The following is a 14,874-nucleotide window of genomic DNA, read 5'->3' on the forward strand; positions in this document are numbered from 1 at the left end:
GGCAGCTTTAGGCTTGGATAGTCTTTCAGAGATTTGTTTGGGTGGATGAGGAAGTGGCTGTGAGGCTGACTGCAGGATTTGTCCCAGAGTGCTGAGGCCAGTTGGCTAATACTGGCTCAGTGTCCCTGAGGCCTTAAAGACAAAGTTAAAGTTAGGTTTGACTTCTCAGAGTTTCAAAAAACCAGAGTGTATTTCTTGGGCCTACTCAGATTCAAAATTGTATATCCCTTGTGCCTGACAGCCAGAATCCTATCAGCCTCTGAAAGTGTTGTTGGTGTGGTGAAAGTATTAACCAGAAAGTTCTTTGCTTATTTTATACACGATATATCTCTACTTGGTATGCACATTGATGGGACTTAACTAAACTTTTCTAGTGCATTTCATGCTGCATTTTCAACTCTATGAAATAAACATGACATTGGTAGTACCATTTTTATTGATGGGTTTATGCATACATTTGGTGAACAACTGTGCATCTACCTTATCCAGGCATTTAAAACATAACTCACTTAAATCCTCACAACAGTCCTGAATTATAGGTATTATATACTTCATTTGACAGGTGAGAGAAACCTGAGGCTCCAGTTTAAGTAACGTCATTAAGATTACAGTTAGGAGTGGCAGATTTGTGATTCAAGGAAAGTCTGCCTGGCTCTAAACCCTAATTATTTTTTTTTCCTTTACACGTAATCCCTTTCTTTAAGGAACTCACAATGTTGTGGAAAAGGTAGACACAAGCACCAACTTGTAAAAACCCAGATGATTTCAAATTAAAAGAGAACTTCCTTGCATTGTTTTTGTCTTCTGAATGCACATAGGAGGTGCTCAGTAAATATTTGTTCAATGAATGAACAGATTAACTAGTCTAGGAACCTATTTATTAAGGCTTTGTTGATAAATTTGACTTAGTAATACAGAAGGGAGAGAAAGAATATTTTTTGACAGGGATGAGCTTCAGCTAGCCAAAAGGAGTCCAGAGGAGGTGACCAGTTTAGGTAAGCGGAAACTTAAGTGTAGGAAGGTTAACTGCCTGAGGTTGCATTTTAAGTACTAGTGATGCAGAAGCTTGTTTATATACCTAAGCTGCCTACTTTGTATTATTGCATACATATCTTTCATCCTAACTTTGATAAAGATGAGAGATGTATTTCTGTCCATAGTTTCTGAGTGGTTTTCAGATGATAAAACCTTGACCTCAAATTGATTCAACTCAGATACCTTGGAGATGAAGTATATCTGTAAGCCATTAAGTTTCCAGGTAACTTTCTTCTTGAAGTTCGGCTTACTCCTCAAATAAGATTTCAGGATGGTTTAAAGATGATGTAGATTCAAGGTACCTTATTAAAATAGACTAAATTGCCCAAGGAAGGCATTTCAGTGCCCTTTACAGAAAATATTTAACAGTTTAAGACAGTTTTTTTTAATGGGACATCTGCTACAATAGAACTGTTTAGGGTAATTGTTTAGGGATTGTTATTGTTGCTTTAATAATGTCACAGATAATATAAAGCAAATTTATTGATAAACTTTCTAAACATATCTTCTTTCTTAATCAGAATACTTGAGACTAAAAAATTTTGTTGTTTTAAGCAAAACATGCTGTGGAGCTTTTTTTGTTGTTGATGAAAAGATAAAATGTTTATGACTGAAGTAGTCTGTATAATCATTCGACTTTTTTAACCCTTAATCAGGATTCAGTATTTTGAAAGCTGTTACGAGCTTTTTATGTTTAGGTGAGATTTTTGGAAGCAGTTGAAATGAACTCATATCATTGTGGGATAGTGGGAATGAACATTACATTGGTTTAGAAGATGTGAGTTTAGTACTTTTCGCTGCTAATTGGTGGTGTCCTTTAGCGGATCACTTGATTTCTACGTTTTAATTTTTCATTTTTTCATTTATAAATTGGTAGTAAGACTGAGACTCCCATAGACTTGTTCAAATCACTACATAGACTTTGCAGATAGAATTATGTAAATTTGAGGTGGTACTGATATTTTTACCATGTATCTTCTGATGAGCCTGCTTCATTCTTATTGATTAAATAGAATATTACTATTTTGAAATTTTAAAAAGTTGATTTGAAAACCATGTAGTCATACACTGGTTGCCTTTTGAGTGAATATGAGGTATAGTTTACACTAATATGTTAGTGTCAGATTTCATTCAGTCTCATTTCATTATGAGTATGTCATCTCTTACATACGTTTTCATGTTTCATAAATTTTGTGGGTGATTTGGAGAAAGTATCTAAAGAGAGTTAAGCATTTTATAGTTTAAAAGTTGGATTTTAAAATGTCTCAAGTAATCATTTTGACTGCACTTTGAACCTGGCTGTCTTTATTCTGAGACTCTAAGGTTGTCCACATGAAACCTTTCTTATTCTGAATGACAATATAGTAAATGAAATATGTATAGATAATAGTAAAGTTTAGAATATATACAAAGCTACGTATATAAAAGTCATTAAAAATTACTTTTTGCCTGAAGGGTTGATTTGATTTTAGCTGAACAGCCTTCTTCCAAATGGTTTCTCTTTCGGTTTTAGGATTTGGTGGTGTTCAGTTATCTACAGATATCTGAAAAATAAACATTTATGGTTATTAGTTTTTTATGTTGCTTTACATTTATGGTTATTAGTTTTTTATGTTGCTTTACCATGTGCTTTATATGACCCCTTTGAGAAGCTTGTAGTTATAAAAGATTATAAAGTTATCGTGTGGGTATGTACAGTATATTTCGCTAGTTTGTAGGATAAACTTGAGCTTGTTCTTTATTAAAGATTACACTATGTTGAGTATTACTGATTACTTACTAATTGAGTATTATTAAAGATGTCCTGTGTTGAGTAAATTGGAAAAAAAGCTGATGTTGAATTTTCACTTAAGTGTATAGTCGTCAAAAAGGTAAACTTGATGGTGATTATGGGAATTGGCATCGTAGGAAAGGGGAATTGTAAGTAGTTTCTGACATGTAAAAGTTGCTTAACTTTTAAATTACAATAAAGTGTGTTCTTTACTGATATGTAATAATACGTGAGATGGATTTTTTTTTTTTGAGGTCCAGTGGTACTTGGAGTAGTTCCCAGTCCAGTAGTGTCATGTGGGAACTTGTTAGAAATGCACATTCTTGGGTTTGACCTATTGCATTAGAAGCTCTGAGAGTGAGGCTAAAATTTGAGAACCATTATTTTAGACTAACAGAATTGACACTTATGTGCTAAATTGTATGAAACTTGTTTCCAGTTTTTGACTTCTATCTGGCATACATGTTTCACTTCCTAGCCTTATGGAAATGTGTTTTTACAGGACACCCTTAATATAAAAGCTTTTGTAAGGATAAAAAGGATTAGTCTAGCAGAGATAGGCAGACAGTTTCTATAAAGGGCAAGAGTGTAAATATTTAGGTTTTGTGGGCCACACAGTCTCAGTGACAACTGCTCAACTCTGCTGTTGCAGGAAAGCAGCCAGAGACAATGTGTAAACGAATGAGTGTACTGTATTTTGATAAAACTTTATTTATGGGTACTAACATTTGAATTTTCTGAGATATTCTTGTGTCATGAAATTTTATTATTCCTTCGAATTTTTTCCCAACCATTTAAAAATGTAAAAACCATTCTTAGCTTGTGGGCCACACAGAAATAGGCTGTGGGCTCGATTTTCCCAACCTTTGATCTAGAGGATTTCATGTAAAATAAAGCATTCCAACAAAATACCAGTCTTCAGCAAAGTTAACTGCATGCTAGCTGTTTCATGTAGAGTAGAAAGCTAGTGCACCTGAACAAATAAAAATTTAAGAGGATACTAAGCTTTAAGAAGAATTACCCTTTTATGCACTCTGTCTTTGATTGGCAGTAGCACATATCAAGAGCCAGTCAACTTAAGGTATAGTACGCTATGTAGCTTGTATTATTTTGCTGTATATGAATCACTTAAACAGTGTTTATTGCAATAGAAATCTTAATTTTTTAAATTTTTTAATTGAAATACAGTCAGTTTACAATGTTGTGTCAATTTCTGGTATACAACATAGAAACATTAATTTTGAAATGTTGGATGGTACTGGGAAAGAGGTTTTTTCTGGGAAGAAAAATTTAGTTTTTTTAATGAAAGGAAGTATAGATGTTTTTCCTGCTCAAAATTGGAGGTTTAAAAGAATTATCAAATGTATTGACTTCTCAAAGTGATATGAATGTTTAAAACTAAATTAAACTTTTACATTTGACTCCTTAATTTATGCTGTCCCTGTCACGTTACCCATTATTTTTCCTTTCATGTTGCTAGCTTGCTATCTACCATGAATTTGGCCTTTTTAACATTATTCACATTAGCATGGATAACTTTTCACATGTATTTGTTAAAAATTTTTTTTAATGTAAAAAAACTTAAAATTTACCATCCTAACCATTTTTAAGTGCACACATAATATTTTTTTAATGCATAAAAACATTTTGTTATACTCAAAACTTAATGGCATAAAGTAACCATTTTATTATGCTTAGAGTTCCTGTGTGTCTGGAATTTGGAAGGGACAGTTGCCTCTGCTAATGTTTGGGACCTTGACTGGGGAGATCTGATGATTGGGGGTGACTTGGCAGCTGGGGGGTCTGAATCACCTGGAATCATCTTTACTCATGTCTCGGGTGATTGTGCTGTCACTCTTCTGGGACATAATCTAGGGCTGGTGGCCATAGCATGTCCATGTGCTTCTCCATGTAACCTGAGCTTCCTCAGAGTATGGTGTTGTCAGGGTGGCTGGACTTCTTCATTGTTAAGGGCTCCAGAGGTGAGTGTCCCAAAGAATTACGTGGAAGCCATATGACCTTTTTTGACTTATCCTCCGAAGTCATGTAGCATCACTTCTGTTGTATTCTGATGGTTACAAGTGAGTTACTAAGGGTGGTCCTGATTCTACAGAACGAGGCATAGACCCCCACCTCTTGATAAGAGGAATGTCAAAGAATTTGTAGATTTTTTTGAAAAACAACACTGTGTACTTGCTGGCCACAAATTGTTTACATTCTCTCATGTTTGAAATACACTGCCCAATAGGTCTCATTCCATTGTAACATCAGGCTTGAGTTTGAGGTCCAGGATTTCATCATCTAATTTAATTTAGGTCCAGGTGCAGATGAGATGACTTGGATTTGGTTTCTTGAGCATGGCATCTCTTGTCCTTAAGATCTGTTAACTAAAAAGATGTATCATCTATCCCTTCCCACCGCCCCCAATATTTGTTTTATGTAAGCTCCTTTACAGCAGACTACATGTCTCAGACACTTAAAAATCTGCCAACGTGCTGGTGCTTCGGTTCTAGGAAGTAAGTTAACATTGTCTTCTGCACAGTTATTTCAGTTTTTGAGTGCCTGTGTTTATCTTGCAGTATGTTCATGCAGATGCTCCTACCAATAAAACACTGGCTGGGCTGGTGGTGCAGCTTCTCCAGTTCCAGGAAGATGCCTTTGGGAAGCATGTCACTAACCCGGCCTTCACCAAACTCCCTGTGAGTACATCAGCTAATCACACTGGGGTATTTTCAGTTTCTGTACTCTTGGGTGCAGCCTGCAGCTCTGGGTTTTTGTTTTGTTTTGTTTTGTTTTGCTGTTGCTATCCTACAGAATAAGGGAAAGGAGGGATCTCTACAGAATTTTAGCTATAGAGTATTATTGTTTTTTAACTGTAGGAAGCTTCTCTTTCAGGAGTCATTTAACATTTGTATTAAACATCACAACAACTACTATGTAGACTTAACATTTTATTATATTGTAGTTTCCTTATTGTCTTTACTATACCAAGTCGTCTCCATTCTTTCTCCTGATTCAGTTCTTGTGGCTAGAATGCTATTTTGTGGATTTTTAAAAATATTTTGTAGGTGGGATTCTTCTGAGCTTAAGAATGTAAGAAGTGTAAGAATATGTTTCTGTTCCCCTTGGAATTACCATTTTGACTGATAGTTTGGCTTGATGTAGAAATACTGGGTTATGCTTTATTTCCTTTTGAAATTTATAGTTTTTGTTCTTTCCTTAACGTTTAATTTTGAGGAGAAAAATCTGATACTACCTGTTGATTTCCTCCTTTTTTGATACTGATCTTTAAAATTCAGAAATATGTCTAGTTGAGATAAGTCATGTTCTGAAGACTCAGTTACGTTTTTTTAGCTCAGGGAACAGTGTCTTAGTCTTCTCTGCTATCCTGTGCTCCTTTTGTATTTTTGAACTCTGATTGTACAGACATTAGATTTCCATCTTTTCTCATGATTTTTGTCTTCCAGTTCTTTGATTTGGGTTTTTGCCGTGTCCAGTTTGCTGCTGCCACTGAATTTATTATTATTAGACCTTTTTTTCAATCTCAAAAGCTTCTGATTTGTGTGTTCTTATGTCAAAACTAAACCTTTTGTTTTAATAACTCACTGATCTCTCGTATAATTGAGACTAAGAAATAGTATTGTTTTACTGATCTTGCAGTAAATCAGTTCACTTTGCTATCCAGATACTTATTTAGTCAAAGATATTGATGTGTTTTTTTAAATCGTGTTAGGAAGCGTTCTCCATTTATAGGTGATAAAGGATTTCACACATGTGTTCTTCTAGTATTTGTATGGTGTCATTTTTTACATGAAATTCCCTTACCCACCTAGAGTTTATCTTGGTATTCAATGTGAGCAGTGGATCCAGTTTTACCCCTTTCCATGTGATTATCTGGTTATCTTAGCAACATTTATTAAAGAGTACTTCTCTTCCTCACTGATTTGAGCTCAGCAAATATTAAGCCAGGTTCTGAGAATTCCGAGTAATACAGTGATTGTCCTCAGGGGGCTTACACTCTAGTGAGATGTACGAATGGAACCTTTGACTTTCCTGATCTCAGGAAGTGTTTTCCAAGGGAAAGGATATTTGAACTGAATCCTTAAAGTAGAGTGTGAGTTCTTCAGGAGAATGCTGGAAGATGGGATTTTCGGGCAGTGATGGCAGCATGTAAAAGCATAAAGGCCTGAGAGGATTTGGTATTTCAATGTTGTTCAACAGAGTTAGAGCCGAGGACAGTAGCTAGAGAGATGGGCCAGAATCAGTCATAAAAGGACGGGTTTATCGTCTTAGAGATGTGGCTGTTATCTTGAAAGTGATTGAGAATCACAGCAAGGGAGAGAGTAGAAAGTGACTTAGTCAATTTTAGGTTTTAGAGTAATGCTGCAGGCTTCATTGTGGAGAATGGATTGAAAGCCACTGAGATTGGAGCCTTTGAAAGCTAGTTCTTCATGAATAAGCTGCTCTCATAATCCAGATGAACTGTGGTGGCAGCCCGTGGAGGAAGCAGTGGATTTAAAGAGAACAGGAAGGAACTGAAAGAGTGTAAGGGGGTAGAACTTTGTGATTTTCTTTTTAAGCGGGGGTGGGACTGAAATAAGAAAGAATTGACTGGGATGACTGTACTGAGCAGACACCTTTGGCACTAAGGGGAAAGCCAGAGTGTAAAAGCAGGTATGTTGAGGTTAGCTCTCCTGTAGGCACCTCAGGTTTAGAAATCCTGTAGGTTGTAGAAAGTGAGATCTTGAGTTCTAGAGAAAAGGTTGATGAGAGGAAGAGATTTGGGAGTTACTGGGTACTGATTGAATTCACATTTGCCAAGCAAGATCATTCCTTTTATTTTTTTTTTTTTAGCTAATCCTTTTAAAATGCCCCCTTTTTAATATGTTGTGATTTATGTTATATATGTGTAATGGCATTTTAGTAAGTACATGTATATAGTTTATAAATATATTTTTAGATATTGGAGATATTTGCTCATTTTTTACTAATAGGAACTAAACAACTGGATAATTGGCATATTTTGTTTTTCGGAACCGTGTGACAAATTGCAGATTTTTCGGTAACTTTTATAAGTTTAAAATTAATTCAGAGTAAAAATTTGCAAGAATAGTATAAAGAACTTTCATTTTCCTTTCATTCAGAATCCCCAGTTGTTGGCATTTTATCACATTTGCTTTATCATTCTCTTTTTCTCTATGTGTGGGTATTCGGAATCATTTGAAAGCTCCATGTTCCTTTTCTTCCAAATACTTGAGTGTTTATTTCCTTTTCTCTTATGTTATGAACTAGATTAGAATTACTAAATCAGGAACTGGTTGAAGTTTTCATCATTTAAAACACTGTAATATAATACATATAGATTGTGTTTTGTCAAGTGTAACATCATTTAGAATAAAATTTACATGTAACATGATATGAGCTATTTTATATAACATAATTCACATTATATTGGTAACCCTAATTAGGATTGTATGAGTGTCTTAAAAAATAATTTGCAAGAGGCATAAAAAATCTTTACAAGAGGCATTATTTGTGAGATATTTAACTCCTGGGAATGGAACCATGTGTTCCCCAGATTTTAAAGATTAGAGAAGAATATTTTTAGGCATAAACTATAATTAAAAATAAATCATGGCTTAATGCCAGTAGGACCAGATGTATTTCTTTTTCTCTGAAAATAGCTTTTAGCATTTTCCCAAATGAAAGATTGATATGTAACGGGTAATGGTATAAAACAAAAGTGGGGGAGTGAGACAATAAAGCAAAGAATGTTTTAGTGAAATATGTAAGCTGCTTACCTTAAAAAGCTTCTTCCCTAAGTAAACAGTTAGTAGTGGAAAAGTTCACTATTTGTGTTTTTTTTTTTTAAATCAAAGTGGAACTTTATGTACTAACTTCCTAAGTCATATTGCATATTAAACAGCTGGCTCAATATGGGATGTGTTGTATTAATGCTAACTGAGAAATTAGAAAAATTTAGGGAAAAAAGTTCTTTATAAGGCTAAAAGTATATTGCAAAGGCAAACAGTATATATTGAAACAAGAAAAAAAAGTGTTTTTACTCCACAGGTAAAAAGTCTCATTATTCCATAATCCCTTCAAGGCTTAGTACATATGCATATATAATACAAACATAATTGTAATGATAGGAGAGTCAGTTTTGTATTCTGCTTTTTTTAATAGATCATAAGCATTTATGTTTAAAAACAGCAGAGCTCTAGATCTGGAAGACTACTAGAAGGTCAAGTCAAGAGTCTAGAGCTGAAGATTTTAAATATATTGATGAGATGTTCAAGATTTTCAGCTTGTGGTTACACTTAAATTATTATTTAATTTGCAACTATGACTTTGCCATTCTCTAAATTTCACAGTAGAGTTTAATCCTTGGAAATATGAGACTAGAAAGAAGAACGTAAGTATTGTATATGTATTGGAAGTTAGCCCTTTAAGTTTGTAGCTTAGAACTCTGAAAGTGGAATACAAGTAGCCATTTAAGTGAAATTGTGTGGGACATTTACTATGTGAAACAAAGACTTAGTTTCATTCCTTTAAACTTACTGTAAAACATAATGTAGAGAAAAGGAAAAAAGCAAATGTTGACATAAGTGATTCCAAGGAGAACACCCATTAACCACAACCCAGTTCAGAAATAGATTACTAACAATAGTCCAGAAACTCTTATGTATTCCTTCCCTAATCAGAAACTCTTCCCCACTGAGTTGTAATCTTTTCTTTATTTTTCTTTATATGTATCAGTCTGTTTGCATGTGCCTCTGAACAAAATAGTGTTGTTTTGCTTGTTTTGTCTTTGAATTTTATATGAATGAAATCATATGTATTCTTTTCTGTTGTGAGTCATGGAGGAAATATTTGCAGACATGAAAAAAAATTGAGCCAAAATGAGATAGTCCAGATGAACTGAAGCCATATACCTGTAGTTAAAACAAATTACTTTAGAAAAAAAGAATGTCTCAAAAATCTAGTCAGGGGAGGGTATAGCTCAGTGGTGGAGTGCGTGCTTAGCATGCACACGGTCCTGGGTTCAATCCACAATACCTCTATTTTAAAAAAATAAATAAACCTGATTACCTCTCCCCCCATGAAAAAAATCTAATCATTTAGCTTCTGGCCCTTGTCATTAACCACTGGCAGGGGCAGTGAGCCCAAATGATCTAGCAGACCAGGTAGAGTTCGTGGACTGCCAAGTGTGGGTGGTTGTGTTGCAGGCCTGGACCTGTGTGCCAGGCAGAAGACATGCTGGCCAGGTGTTGCCCAGGGCTCTAGAAAACCATATGACTGATGTTAACGGCAGGTCTGTGGTCTCATCCATACCATGTGGATTCACTAGTATAAATCTTCGTTCACTGATGTATTTCTAGTTTATTTGGGTGGTTTTATTTATTTAACATATTTCTTTCACTTTTTTTTCATTTTCCTCTTTTCTTATAATGTTTCCCTCTCCAACTTTACTGAGGTATGATTGATGTACAGTAAAGTACATCAATCAGATAGTACAACTTCAGATAGTGAACATTTCCCTCAACCTTAAAAATTGCCTTGTAATCCATCTCCCTTCCACCTGTCCCTTGGCAATTATTGACACTACAGATTCATTTATAATTTCATGAAATTTCTGTAAATGGAATCACAGAGTGTATGTTCTTTTTTTTTTGCCTTACTTCTTTCACTTAGTGTATGGATGTTGAGTTATGTGTCATCTGTGTTGTTCTTTGTATTGATAGTTTGTTCCTTTTTATTTTTGATTAGTATTCTGTTGTAAGGATAAACCACAGTTTATTTATCCTTTCACTCTTTGACAGAAATTTGGGTTTCCAGCTTTAAAGTAAAGCTGCTGTCTATGTTAATGTCCAAGTCTTTTTGTGGACATGTTTTTGTTTCTCCTCAGTAAATAGGTAGGAGTGGAATGTTTGGGTCATATCGTTGGTAACATTTAACTTTTAAACTGTCTTGACACTCTGAAGTGGTTGTATCATTTTACATCCATCCAGCAGTGTATGAGAGTTCAAGTTCCTTTGCGTTCTTTTCAACAGTTATAATTAGTCTTTAAAATGTTATCCATTCTTACGGGTATGTAGTGGAATCTCACACTTTTTAATTTGCTGATGATGTTAAACATTTCTTTTATTTGCTTATTGATCATTTGTACATCTTTTGTGCATTTCCTAGTCAAGTAATTTTTTAATTTGGTCCTCAAGACCACCCCCACATTTAGCGATTTCATTTAGAGATTTGCTGGGATTCATGGAACTCAGCATATAGTTGTACTCAAAACTAAGATTTGGTACAGCAGTGTAGTAAGTATACGTAGCCAGATCATAAGGCAAAAAGATGCAGGTATAGTCTGCAGGCATTCTTGCTGCAGGCTCCCTTATGTTCTCTTCCTCATGTGAGGGGTCACACAACATTCACTCTTCCCCCAGCAATGAAAATGTGGCAGCACGTATGCAGTGTTTCTGCCCTTGGAAACCCTTAGAGACTCACTCTCAAGGTTTTTATTGGGGGTTAGTACCTTTTGCCCAGCACATAGTTCCGGATTCCCAGAAGGAAAGTAGGTATTCATCATAAACCACATTGTTTGCACAAATAGTCTAGGCATAGTAAACCACCCACCTTACCTGTTAACTGTTGACTAGAATACTCTGAGAGTCAAATTCCCAGATGCCAGCCAAGGGCAAACTGGCAAGCTGGCCTTACTGAGAATAGTAATCTCAGGTCTGCTGTGTTCTTTTCTGTACAGTTTTTTTTTTAAGTAAGTTTTTTTTTAATGTCTATATATTCTGGATATAAGTTCTTTATAATATATGTATATTGCAAATATTTCATCCCAGTTTGTGATTTGACTTTGTTTCTTATCAGTGTTTTTGCATGAGCAAAAGTTTTGAGTTTTGATGAAGTCAGTTTATTGATTGTTAGTGATTTGTGCTTTTTATGTTCTAAGAAACCTTTGCATACCCCGAAGTCATAGACTATTTCCTTTATTTTCTTCTAGAAATTTTATAGATTTAAGTTCTCTCCTGCCAGGGTGAGGAAGGTAATTAGGTTTATTTATTTATTTATTTTTAGAGGGAGGTACTGGGGATTGAACCCAGAACCTCATGCATGCTAAGCATGTGCTCTACCACTTGCTGTATCCTCACCTTCTTAGGTTAATTTTTATGTATAGTATGAGGTAAGGGCTGACATTCTCCTTTCAATATAGATACCCAGTTATTTTAAAGCCACCATTTATTGAAAAGATGTTCTTTCTTCTTTGAATTGCTTTGGCACATTTGTTGAAAGTCAGTTTACCAGATATATGTGGGTCCATATCTGGATTCTGTTTTCTCCTGTTGATCTAAATGTCCATCTTTTTGCTCATACTAAATTTTAGATTACTGTAACTTTATAAGTTTTCTTTTTTCCTGTTCTTTATGCTTTTTCTTTCTTTTGCTTGTGTCATTGCACTGGGTAGCACCTTCGACTCATTGAATAGAATGGTCAGGCAGGAATTCTAACCTTATTCTTTTTCTTAGTGGAAAAACATTGTTTTGCACTATTATGATGTTTGCTGTGGGGTATTCATGTATGACCTTAATTCAGGTTGTGGAAGTTACCTACTATTCCTAGTTTGCTGAGAACTTTTATTGTGAATGACTTGAATTTTGTCATGTGGTTTCTGCATCTTTTGAGGTGATCAAAAAAAGGCTTTTCTTCTTTATTTTGTTAACATGGTGAATTTCATTCACTCATGGATTTTTCAGTTAGCCTGGTGTTTCAGGATAAACCCTTTGTGATCATGATACATTATCCTTTTTATGTATTATTGGTTTTGATTTGCTGGTGTAAGTTTTCTTAAGATTGAGTTATTTCTTCCTTGACTATTTCAGAATTCACTAGTGAAGTTATTTGGGCCTGGAGTTTTCTTTGTGGGAAGGTTTTAATAACCAATTCATTTTCTTTAACAGAAGGATTAGATTCTGTTTCTTATGTTAGTTATGGTGAGTTGGATTTTTCAAGAAATTTGTCAGTTTCATTTACATTGATGTTAACATAAGGTTCATAATATTATCTTACACTTTTTTAGAGCAGTTTTAGGTTCACAGCACAATGGAGTAGGTGTATAGGAATTTCCTATATATTCCTTGCCCTCAAAATCCAGCATCGAAGCAGTACATTTGTTAGTTGATGAACTTACATTGACATCTAACATCCATGATTTAGATTAGGATTCACTCTTGGTGTTGGACATTCTGCAGGTTTAGAGAAATGTGTGATGATATGTACCCATCGTTACAGTATACAGGATTGTTTCACTGCCCTAAAGGTCCTGTGCTCTGCCTGTTCATCCCTTCTTCCCCCAGTAACTCCTGACAACTGCAGATTGTTTTATTATCCCCATAGTTTTGCCTTTTCCAGATTGTCATATAATTGGAATATATAGTATATAGTTTTTTCAGGTTGACTACTTTCACTTAATAGTATGCGTTTAAAGTTCTTCAGTTTCTTTTCGTTGCTTGCTAACTCATTTCTTTTTAACACTGAGTAGTAGTCCATTCCTCACCAGCATTTGGTGGTGTTGGTGTTTTGGGTTTGGGCCATCCTAATTCTGGGTATGTAATGGTAGCTCATTATTTCAATTTTCATTTCCCTTATGACCTATGATGTGGAGCCTCTTCTCATCTCCATTTTTGAAGGGCAGTTTTTCAGGATACACTTTGTGATTAGCAGTTTATTTTTCTTTTAGCACTTAAAATATATCCTTTTACTGCCTCTGGCCTCCATAGTGTCTGAATAGAAATTAACTGTTACTCTTATTGAGAGTTTCTTGTATATGATGGGTCACTTCTCTCATTGCTTCTTAAGATTCTTTATCTTCCGATATTTTGATTATGATTTATTTTGGTATGGATCTTTTTTAGTTTATTCTGCTTAGAGTTTGTTGAACTTGAATGTTTATATGTTTCATGAAATTTGGGAAGTTTTGGCCATAATTTCTTCATATATTTTTTGTTCTTTTCTCTCTTCTGGGACTCCCATAATGTGTATATTGTTAAGTTTTATGGTGTCCACAGATCCCTTAGCTCTGTTCATCTTTCTTTGTTCTTTCATCTTTCCTCTGGGATGGTTTCTCTCAATTTTTCCCCCTGTGAATGGGCCATACTTTGCTATTTGTATGCTGTGTAATTTTTTTGTTAAGAACAGGACAGTTTGAGTATTATAATGTGCTAGCTCTGGTAATCAGATTCTCCCCTCTCCCCAAAGCTTGCTGTTGTTGCTTGATGAAGCCTCTGGCCATTTGATGCTGCTTTGGCAAAGACTATATTCTTTGTAATTTGTTGTCACTGATGTGTCTCTGTTGTGTTATCTTCATGGTCAACCAAGTTATCTCAAAGATTTCCTGTTTTACTTTTATTAGAAGATGTTTTGTGTATTTTTACCCGTAGTTTTTAGTTCTCTTCAGCTGGAAGGTTGGCATGGATACTTAGCTCAGTATGTGTCCTATAACTTTTTTTTAAAGCATCATTTTAGGTTTTGGAGATCAGAGATAAAAAGTCAGAAGTCAGCAGTCTTGACAGAGGTTAAAAGTAGTTGATTTTGCCTAAAATAAAGCTCATTCATTTCTTAAGATGAAATAATGTAACTTATCAAATCTCTTCCAGTTAGTTTCTTGAACCAGGTGTTATGGACTGGGCTTAGGACTTAAATGGCCATGTCCTACCACTCTGCAACCTTGTGGGAAGGTACTTCAACCTGTACTACCATTTCTGGGAAAGTGTTCCTTGCTCTGCTGATCCCATGGCATAGTTGTTAGAGTCACAAGATGTGTGATAAAGGCTTTTTGAGAAATTAGAAGTAGTGTGTAGTACTTAAAAGACATGAAAAGTAGATTGCTGGCTTGCATAGCAAAAGTGAAGGTAAAAATGTAGATGTCAGGCATACATATTATTGAAACATTTATTATACTAGCTTGCCATCACCTCCAGCTCTAAAGGAAGGCCCCAGAAAGCTGTGTGCTTTGTTTCTCTTCAACTTACATTCCAAGGGACAGTGTATTTTGTGTAAAC

The 14,874-nt window shown here is 35.0% G+C and overlaps 1 protein-coding gene across 2 annotated transcripts in view; it reads left to right on the forward strand.

Annotated features, from left to right (window-relative positions):
• SMARCC1 (SWI/SNF related, matrix associated, actin dependent regulator of chromatin subfamily c member 1) overlaps window positions 1–14,874 on the forward strand; it is a 136,871-nt gene that overhangs the window by 2,016 nt on the left and 119,981 nt on the right. For both annotated transcript variants that reach the window (XM_032458623.1, XM_032458622.1), the window contains exon 2: window positions 5,386–5,505. In XM_032458623.1, coding sequence (XP_032314514.1) covers window positions 5,386–5,505 — 120 coding nt within the window. The remainder of the gene's footprint in view (window positions 1–5,385; window positions 5,506–14,874) is intronic.

The sequence above is a fragment of the Camelus ferus genome, chromosome 17 (genome assembly GCF_009834535.1).
Source record: "Camelus ferus isolate YT-003-E chromosome 17, BCGSAC_Cfer_1.0, whole genome shotgun sequence".
Taxonomy (NCBI): domain Eukaryota; kingdom Metazoa; phylum Chordata; class Mammalia; order Artiodactyla; family Camelidae; genus Camelus; species Camelus ferus.